The sequence below is a fragment of the Hippocampus comes genome, unplaced genomic scaffold, assembly GCF_001891065.2.
Source record: "Hippocampus comes isolate QL1 unplaced genomic scaffold, H_comes_QL1_v1.1 scaffold186, whole genome shotgun sequence".
NCBI lineage: Eukaryota > Metazoa > Chordata > Actinopteri > Syngnathiformes > Syngnathidae > Hippocampus > Hippocampus comes.
In genome coordinates, this window is record NW_017806236.1 from 2,858,704 (window position 1) to 2,868,867 (window position 10,164).

General features: G+C 39.9%; 2 protein-coding genes across 2 annotated transcripts in view; both read right to left on the reverse strand.

Moving 5' to 3' along the window:
* Positions 1–1,104: 1,104 nt before the first annotated feature.
* On the reverse strand, positions 1,105–5,592 carry LOC109507487 (outer dense fiber protein 3-B-like). The gene is made up of 7 exons (XM_019856943.1): positions 5,019–5,592; positions 4,379–4,457; positions 2,927–3,130; positions 2,728–2,835; positions 1,879–2,000; positions 1,667–1,807; positions 1,105–1,387 (listed from the first exon to the last, which is right to left on the reverse strand). Exons 2-7 carry the CDS (start codon positions 4,452–4,454, stop codon positions 1,271–1,273), a joined length of 768 nt encoding a protein of 255 aa, XP_019712502.1. The 5' UTR covers positions 4,455–4,457; positions 5,019–5,592; the 3' UTR covers positions 1,105–1,270.
* A 719-nt stretch (positions 5,593–6,311) lies between these two features.
* LOC109507486 (outer dense fiber protein 3-B-like) overlaps positions 6,312–10,164 on the reverse strand; it is an 8,959-nt gene continuing 5,106 nt past the window's right edge. The window contains exons 5-7 of the mRNA XM_019856942.1: positions 9,573–9,694; positions 8,782–8,922; positions 6,312–7,381 (exon numbers count right to left, since the gene is read on the reverse strand). Coding sequence (XP_019712501.1) covers positions 7,265–7,381; positions 8,782–8,922; positions 9,573–9,694 — 380 coding nt within the window. The 3' untranslated portion in view covers positions 6,312–7,264. The remainder of the gene's footprint in view (positions 7,382–8,781; positions 8,923–9,572; positions 9,695–10,164) is intronic.

Sequence of the window (10,164 nt, forward strand, 5' to 3'; positions counted from 1 at the left end):
ACCTCTTCTTCGACTTGGCTGTCCTAACTAATGCCTGTCAGAAAGTTCTTTGACGCGGTATTACTGTTACCTTAGCAGCGTTTTTTCTGAGCCTTTAGCAGTAAACGTTTTGATTAAAATGTTTTTTAATCGTGTTTGCAAATTCGCATAGTTTTAAGAAATGACTTCAATTTTGTATTGCACTATTAAACCACATTCGTCACATTTTTAGATCAGTTATTTTTCATAGATCTAATTTGATTTTGTATTTTGTTGTTCTTACGCAACTTATCTTTGCAACAAGATGCGACATACATCAAACCACAAGTGGAACTAAAGGAATAAGTGCCTCGAATGGACTTACTCCATTGTTGTCATTTCGCATTTGATTTAAAGTTTTGTGTTTGCAATACAATCTGGGTGGTTATATATTGATTTATACGAAATTATTACTTTTGGATAGTGTTTTTACAGAAATTATGGTTTTCTCAAGATTTTGGCACTATGCCAAACAATGGTTTTGAAAAAACTCAAATGCACAGAATATCCTTATATTCTTTTATTGCAAAATATTCTAGAGCAGATTCACAAAACAGGTACAACATTAAAATTGCAGTGTGGTGTGTAATTTTCTTTCTCAACATAGAAGTTTTTTTTTTTTTTAATAACACAAAACGACTTTGATTAAAAAAAAAATACAGTACAAAACATGGTGACCTTGTAGTTAGCATGTCTGCCTCAGTTCTGGAGTTCTGGACGGAAACCCAGACTCACGCCTCCCTGTGTGGAGTTTGCATGTTTCCCATGCTTGCATGAATTTTCTTCAGGCACTACGGCTTTCTACAACATTCTAGAAACATGCATTTTAGGTCCATTGATGAATCGAGATTGTCCATACTTTGGGTGACTTTTTTGGAAGGGGGGGGGGGTGGTGTCAGTATATGCCCTGCAATTGGCTGGCGACCACTACAGGCCCTGCCTCTCTCCCAAAGTCAGATGAGATAGGCTCCAGCTCAACCTAGACCCTCATGAGGACAAACACTAAAATGAATGCAAAATATGAAACCCAAATAACAAAATCGATCTATTTTGTGGTTGCTATTATCATGATTGGCCTTTTTTCCACTGTTTCTGAGGGTGTGCCATCCCTATGAGGATGTTGAGACAGTGTGTGTGGCATAAAGTGTTTGGTAATGGCTGCTCTCAAGTGGAAGGTGCATTCTTTGTCTTTCAATTGGCCCCTCCTTTTCATTCCCAAAAGATGTATTTTACCCCTTTGATCAGCGTGAAGTTAAATAAGTGTTAATGAGCGTTGAGAACGATCCAAGTCCGTAAGGGGGATTAGGGTGTTTTCCGAATGATGTCTTCCAAAGCTGAAGGATGGGGCTTTTACATGTGAGGTTGTGACCTAGAACAAAAAAGGCCTTCATTCAAATAATCCAACACTGATATAACAGTATGTGTCAATTACTTCAATGCAACAAATTGTATTGTTAACCTACTAGCATAGTTGCCCAGTACAATGACAATAATACTTAACTACATTTATATTTTCATAAGTACCAGTACATGTGGCTCGAGAGCAAAGCGCGGAGAGAGTCTCTGTCGGTTGCTCTTATGGAAGGTCTCCATTTCTATCTGCTCGATTTCTCTTTACATTTAGTATAAAAAGAGTAAAGCCTCCTACCTTCTCAGGGCAGTAGACTCCAGGTGCTGGTGTCTTTGTAAAGCTTGTAGGTAGGAAGTTGCGGGCTGGCATGCTGAACTCAGGAGATTTCCTTAGGTAAGTTTTGGGGTCCACAGCTTGATAGGCTGCAGGGCCCGGAGTCTGCAAGAGGACGTATCAATTAAACCAGGATGGATAAAGAAAACATAAAATAAGGTCTTATATATGTCTACCTGTGCCAAATCATTAAAAAAGTTGCCAATTTTGCTGCGACCACAGATTGTGTGTGAAGGCACTGCAGGTATGTTCACAGTTTTGGATCCCAGAACAGGAGGCAACATGTTGGATGCTGGACCTGCAGTGACAGGCAGAATATTATGTATCGAATACACTGTATGAGTATCAAAGATCAGAGGCGGATGGTAAATAGAGGGCACAAGGTCACCGCCCCACCATGCACAGCGGTAACATTACTTGAAGACAAAAAACAAGTCATAAAATAAAATTGGTTGAAAATATATCTATTTTTTTCATGAGCAGAGTAAGTAGTATATAGTTAATGATGAATAAAGTTGTGTTGTTCATGTTCATCTAAATAGTGACACAATTCCAGTCTGAGGCGGATCTGACTCTTGCTAAAACTTTGCAATGCACAGTAGCTTCTTTTTAGTGTAGTAGATAGGGCCAAGGGCAAGTCCAGCTATGTTGACTGTCTGCTGGAGTTATTATTTATCTATTTAAATTTTACCGCTGCACTTTTAAAAGTGAGTTTGCTAACATAGGTTGCTAGTTTATTCTCATGTTAATTTGGTGACCTCATACTTACTCAATAGAGACGAGTGAAGACGTCACTCTTGTTAAATGAAAAAGTGTCAGTAATGTGTCTCTGTTTATTTAGTAGCCTAAATAGTGGCACTGGCAAGAGATAGTCAGCCTCGGCGTTTGGCCTCATTGTTAGTGCTACAGAACTCTGGAGCCAGTAAGGACTTCGATGGGGATTCGATCTTCGTTCAGCACCCGGCCAGATGGCATCATATATATATGATGCCACTGATAAGAATTATCTATCAGTAGAATGTTACCAGGTGTGGTCTGGTAGCTTGGCACGGCTTGTTTCCACCTTGTAGACAACGTGTAAGCAGGAGAGGAACGAAACGTGACCTTCTCTGCATTTGCAATGTGGTAGCAGTCTAGAAAAATAGCACAAAAAAATATGCAATTGCTGTCATCTTGTTTACTGAACACCATCTCAACACTCCAATAATTATGTGTTTTGCTCACTGGGTGCAGGGATTTCCTCTCGCGCCCGCTCCTTCCGGCGTCTGCCAAATGAAAATGCCGGTGTTCCATCACGGCCAGTTTTAGTGATGTTGGAGGGGATAAAGTGGGCAGGTCCAGGTGAGATTTGTTGTTTGCTCGTGTGACAGGTTTTGCCAAAAGTGTAACTTGGTGCTTTGTATTTTGTCGGATCGTGGTTATTCGCGCCTAGTTAAGAGGGGAAGGCACAGATGTTAGCACTAATCGTAACATCCATCCAGCCATCCAATCATTATCTAAGCCGCTTATCCTCACGAGGGCCGCGGGCATGCTGGAACCTTCCCAGCATTCTTGTGTGCCCTGCGATTGGATGGCAACCAGTTTAGAGTGTACCCCGCCGACTGCCCAAAGACAGCTGGAATGGATCCAGCACGCCCGCTACCCTCGTGAGGATAAGCAGATTAGAAAATGGATGGCTGGATAAAAATAATGATAATAATAAAAATAATAATCATAATGTATGTAATATAGTAATATATTTACTAGTATTTATGAATTAAAGGTTTGGTTTAGGTACAGGTAGATTTTTTTTCTTGAATCATAGCTATAAATTACAACACAAGGTAAAATCCATATTGTGCAAGCTTTTCTAGGTAAAAAAAAAAAAGAAAAAAAACACGACAACAACTATAAAAACAAACAAATATATCTCAAAAACCCAAAAAGTAAACCATTTTTAAATTTGCATCAAAAATACTTTTGGGTACACATAAAGCCATCTCTGTCTAAAATTTCCTGTTGACCAACATATTCGGATATCTCTGAAAGATGATGTAGTGAATATGGGAGTGAATTCAGGATGATTTTCCCTCCGCAATCTGCTTGTAAATGCTAAACTTCCTCCTTACGACACAAAACCTGAAACAGAGTGCACAAACTGACGCCAAAAATCGGGGAAACCCCCCGCCCCCCTCCTTCCAATCCAAGCCAGCAAAGGATGTCACTGAAAAATTATCCAGAGTGATCATCCTGTACTGTGGGGTGTGTTCACAGTGATTTAACCCCCCCCCCCCCCCCAAAAAAAAAAAACCTGCTCAGAAAACAGTCAGGGCTTGGTTACAAGGATAACTGATACATACCAATTTTACATACTTTTAAAAAATGCTAAATTAAATCCAGCAGCAGCTAGGAAATGGCCAGTTTTGCCTGATGTGTGCTGTGTCTTTCTGACCTGCATTTTGGGGCGTTGCTTAATAAAACGATTCATTTCGACAGTTAACACACTCAGACAAGCGCACACAACCTAGCAAAGTCATGTCAAATTCAACTTTTCCCTTGCTGCACAGCTGTAACACCATTCTAATATTTGCTCAATTTTGTAATTTGCATGTTTTCAACACAGGTGCAAGGGATTGATTTGTGTAAAGGATAAAGACATAGGCCATTACTTGAGGAAATACACTATGTGAGTTTTACCTGTGAGCGAAGGAAGTGCATACAGGGATCTTTTGGGCCCCACCACCCCGCCAACATTAGGCTTTTCGCCAGGCATGAGCTAAATGAAGAGTAGATATGAACTGATAGGATACATGTTTTCACTGTATTTGAAGAGTGTGAACACATTTAAAAGTTAGGTTAAAATGAGCACAACGATCGTATGCCATTTGTGTCAGGCCAGCTAAATGCATTGCTGGATGGATGGATGAATGGGTGGATGGGTACATGGATGGATATTATATGAGCAACAGTTTATCTTAGTAAAGGTTTATCTATGTAAGCTTTACAACATGTACTGTACATATTTTATGGATGATTTTGAATTCAGTTACATTTTTTTAAAAAATGCTTGAAAAAACTGGTTCCCTTTCTAATGAAATTAAACTCACTGGAGTTAAATACAAATATTTCTATATGTTCATTGGTGTGTTTATTTAGGCGTGTTAATTACTAATAGATATGATAATGTTTCAATTATTTGTATTAATTAACACTTCAGAGATCGTTGGCTCATAACTGTGATAATTTCATACAATTCTAAACAGCTAGTAAAGTAATTTAGAGCAACGTTTAATGTAGCAAATATACAACGTGAAACACTTTTGAGCATGCAACTAACCTGTCACGGGCGCTCTTTGACTTCCGGTGAAATTGGAACACGCCGAATGCTATCACATGCTAACCAAACCAAATGCTATCGTGCAATTCATGCATCCTGACGCCGCCCCTTGCGTTCGACATCATTAGAGGCCAAAAGTGATGATGTATTTTGGATTAGGGTGGCGTGTGCGCGAAACACAGAGCACATAAACATGCTGTGAGTAGCAATGACGTCATGGCGACCGGGCTGTTGCTCCACGGGGGACAGGGGACGAGTTTTACTCCGGAAATATTCAGCAGATGGCGCTATGATGACAACAAAAACAACGTTACTTGTATTGACTCGTGCTTATTTTTAAATTAATGACGTTTTGTGTTCTTGCGGACCATTGCAGCCACATTTTTTTTAATTCAGTTGGAGTGCTAGTAGTAGAAAATACAAATGTCCGTTTTCAAATGTATGGAGGAAGAATAAAAAGTAAAAGTCGCCAGAAAAATAAACACAGCACTCAAGAATTCTACCTGAAAAATCTCAAGTACCGGTACACTAATGAAGTCAGGGGCGGAGACAGAAAATTTTCAGTTGGGCAGGCAGGTAACGCAAAACTGTACCTCACAGAGGGGTGGCCATATGCTTACACAGAAATCATTCGCATTCTTGTAACATACTCTAAGACGTAATTTTTTTTCACGATAACATCCACTCTCAGGGTTTCACGAAATAAAATGCACAGTTTTATCCAATATAAGCAGGAACAATTATGATTGTCAACTGTCACCGACAGATTCAGCCATCCATCCATTCTCTATCCGCTTATCCTCTCTAGTGTCGCGGGAGCCTATCCCATCTGTTTTGGGCAGTCGGCGGGTACATCCCAAATTGGTCGCCAATCTCAGGGCATAAGATAAAATAAGAGATAAGAAATACCTTTGTCTCAAAATGGAGAAATTCCCAATACATACATAGACGAACAACCATTCATGCTCACAATCACACCTAGGGACAAATTAGAACATTCCATTAACATTACATGCGTGTTTTTGGAATATGGGAGGAAACTGGTGTACCTGGAGAAAAACAACACAGGCATGGAGAGAACATGCAAACTCCACACAGGAGGGCCGAAACCGGAGTCGATCCCTGAACCTCTGCAATATTTATTTATATATAGTTTTAATTTAAATTAATGGTACACATTAGGAGACCCCAATTTCTGCCTGGCAACACACAGCTGTACGTCATACGTCACACAATCAGGAAAAAAAAAGTTATATAATACACAGACGTGATCGCTTAGCAAGGTTGCCGAAATCCCCAAAAGGGAAAATATTTTTCATTTGTTTCAGATAACACAAAATTTTACATACTGTACTTAGGAGCTTCACATGTCCTATTAAGGCCAGCGTTGAATGAAACATGCACTTGTTAAATTCCACTACATTTCATAACCTGACTGTTTAATGTGTTAGTAATAAAACACTACTTTGGCTAAAAATTATCACCAAATAAGGCACGTACAAAATAAAACAAAAATAGTGTAGGAGCTCAAGTCTACGGATGTATGTGCTGTCTCAGCATGTGCCTGTCAGAGATGTCCTAAAATGACGTCAGCGCTACCTGGACTCATTTGAAATGTCATTTTTTATTTAGCATTCGCCACATGATTCACCAAAACATATATAAATCTCAAGATGTGGTATCTACAAAATAGTTTACATTTTTTATGTGTACAATCCAGTATACAAGGACATCATTTAGGTTAACTCAGTGCACATACAATAAGCCCGAAATGACTACTAGACTGGCCAAGTTTAGAATGTAAGTGACTTTGTATGGTGGAATGGATGTATTTTAACGTGAAATGACAAAATGGAAGACTTTGTTGTTTTCACTCATGTTCTTAATTTGGCTAATAAAAATAACTAGCCACTGAATGAATTTTCATCTTACTGTAACCGCACTGTACTACAAATTAAAAAAAAAAATAGTTTCATTGTTATTTTGTTTTTATTAAAAAAATATTGTAGAACACAATGAAGTTAAATTCCCTGACACCAATGAGATCACAAGTGCCACCTGCAGGGTGCATTCAAGGGGACGTTTAGTTGGCCTGAACTGAGAAGCCACAGTAGGATGTGATGAGCCACATTCACAGACGAGACAAAGTACTGCAAACGCTGAACTGTGAGATCTCATCAACAAATGTCATCCGTTGACTTTGACCGCTTTGCTTCTTCTGATGCCGCTGTGTTGAAGTGTCCAGCTCAAAGGAAGGAAAATGACTGTTGGTATTTATCCGCATCCATGATGGGGCATATGGTGTATTGCGAGTGACGCAGTCCAAAGGTGAAGGCTGGCGCTTTGGTGTGTGTTGTGGTGACCTGGACAAAAATAACAGCACACAGCTTTATCATCCACAAATTGACTTAATAATTGCTTGTCTATAAATAATCAATGGAGTGCCTGCTTCTATCAAGTGTGAAATGAAAAATAAATACAGTTCATAAACAAATAAATAAATCTCGCTGCATGGTAAAATTGGCCAGCTTTGCACGTGTGGCATTCACTTGCAGTTTGTACGTGGTAAAGATCTTCTCTTCAAGGGAGTCTCAGTGTTTCTAATAACGCCACAAAGTCACTAGATTTGTTGCTCATTGCGTATTTAAACAAAAGCTATAAGAGTGGTCGGAAAAGCCATCAAGTTGGTAACACTGAGTTAGCCGCTATCTTTGTTCCATGCCCAAACTGCTCGACCGGTTGTCATGGTAACGTAATCTGTACTCTGCATCAGTCAGCACACATCAAAAAAATAAAAAGTTGAACATAAGGATATTAAGTGTTACAGTATATAATTATTTATCCAAATGTCAGAGACCTGTTATTAAGTCATTCATTATCATCTGTTTTCAAAGAGGAGTTTCCTATTTTGCCAACCATTTGTAGCGCAATTTCACTGATGTTTCGGGACCCACAATAGAAACACCAAACCAACCAAAAGAGTAAACTCTTCTTCCACTAAAAATAAGATGGTTTCTATCTTTGTTCATTCTTTGGTAATCAGCAGAGAACTGAATTGGTTTAAAAAAAAAATAACTTTTTGACAATCAAGCAGAACAGTGACTTTGGCACAAGTCCAAGTGACGTGGCGCCACTGTTGCAGCCATGATGGTAATGGTGTTTTATTATTGTAATTTCACTATATGAACACTGGGAGTTTTTGGTGTCGGCCCTCAACACATATCGGTGAGCTCACCAGTACAGGTGTGGCTGATTGGGATTGGGAAGCAAACAGTCTTTGGCCTTGAGCCGTACGAAGCAAGCCAGTGCTATGACGTGTTTTTAAATATTGAAAATAAACGGATTGCATCGTATTCTGGAGTCGTCGTATCGACTTCATGAGTCTACTATAATGTTAACCAGTCCAACAGTTGTGGTGACTTTTGTGTTCGTCAATAGAGCCACCATCTTCAGGAGTCTGTTAGCCACTCCAGTGGTTTACAAACGTGAATTTAACAGACAAGCTGGGAGAGAGAAACTTTTCCGCACCTTTGTGTTGAACAACATACTTGAGCGACACTCATCGGTGGCATTTAATTTTAGCAGGTCTACCTTTTGTGACCATTTAGTGTGGTGTGCTTTGAGATTTTGTTTTGGATCACTAAAATATTTGCCTTGAATCAATAAAAGTTGGAAAACAAGGTATTAAGACACATGCGAACTGTTTTTCATTGTGGGAAAAAAAAGCCTAATTGGCACCATTAGGAAGCAAAATGTCCCCCACCTTCTCAGGACAGTAGACTCCAGGCGCTGGCGTCCTTGTCGCGCTTTGAGGCATGAACTTGCGCCCTGGCATGCTGTACTGAGGGGATTTGTTTAGATAAATTTGGGGATCCACAGCTTGGTAGGCTGCAGGGCCTGGAGACTGAAAGAGAAAGTACAACAAGTGGTTAAAAAGGCAGTTTGTCATTTGATGAAAAATAAATTAGAGGTAGAAAGCGTGAGTGACAAGGTGTCAATAACTTGTCCTGACGGGTCAGGTGGAAATGCTCACCTCTGAGAATGAGTCATGCTAGCAATATAACAACCGTGGTTAATGCTGGTTCATTTTACAGTGCTAATGCTAGCTTAGTGTTGCTCTCCCTGTTATTTTGGTGACCCGGGCTATGTGTTCTCTTTGATTATTTGTCACAACTACAAACTTTAATATTTTCATGCCATTTTTAATGGCCCTGTTTAAGAAACGCAAGAGTGCTGGCACTCTCACCTTCCTTCTCACTCATTGCCTCTCTTTGGAGCATTATAGTGTCGCTACAGTGGCCAGGGAAATCTGCTTTTTCCTTGCCAAACACATGATGTAGTTTAGTTAGTTTAGTTATTAGAGCGCAGGATAGTTTTGTCACCTCAAAACCTTGTTTGTCGAACAGAACAGCAGGGAAGGCAGTTTTTCGATTGCAGTAAGATGGTATGTATGCAACGGACAATCGCCAGGTGTGCGGGTGTAAGTCTGAGTGAATAGTTTGTGATTGGCTGCATCGCTCGGTGTGCCGTAAGTGTTTCAGACAACATTTCTACCTTTGTGTAGTCCTCCATGAATTTGCCATTTTTACTGCGACCGTAGAGCGAGTGTGCAGGTGCTGCTCTTATATTGACAGTTTTGGGTCCGAAGACAGGAGGTAGAGTGTTGGATGCTGGACCTGTAGGGACAAAACCGTGAAGAAGGGTACACACATACCGATAATCGCACAAAATTTAAGCATTTACCCTCCAACCCTTTCCAATGAAATTCAATGTAAGGCATGATTCTTGGATGTCTCTGAAAGCTTATCCTGAATGAATATCCTGATGAGGTCTATTGAGCAATTGTTTTTCCTCCCTGCTATACTCGAAAAATGGTCAAAATGGTCAATATTAATGGTGGCAAATCCATGTATATGTGTGTGTGGTCAACACTAAGCTGTGCGGAGCCACTGACATTGTATTTGTGACATGAAAGAGCTTAATAGTCGACCTGAAGTTGCGCTGTTACCGGACACAGAGCAAATGATTGTTTTGAGTGTGTCTCTAGCTTTCTCTAAAAAATGAAAAGTGAAGTGTGTACAACTGTAGTCTTGTAGTCACCAGATAAACCAACAGCCTCTCTCTCTCTCTCTCTCTCTCTCTCTCT

Excerpts from the sequence above, each read along its gene's own strand:
- LOC109507487 (XM_019856943.1), bottom strand. The coding sequence starts at position 4,454 with ATGCCTGGCGAAAAGCCTAATGTTGGCGGGGTGGTGGGGCCCAAAAGA. Across the intron at positions 3,131-4,378 it reads TGCACTTCCTTCGCTCACAG|GCGCGAATAACCACGATCCG; the intron begins GTAAAACTCACA and ends CCTCTTAACTAG. Across the intron at positions 2,001-2,727 it reads AAGCTACCAGACCACACCTG|GTCCAGCATCCAACATGTTG; the intron begins GTAACATTCTAC and ends CTGTCACTGCAG.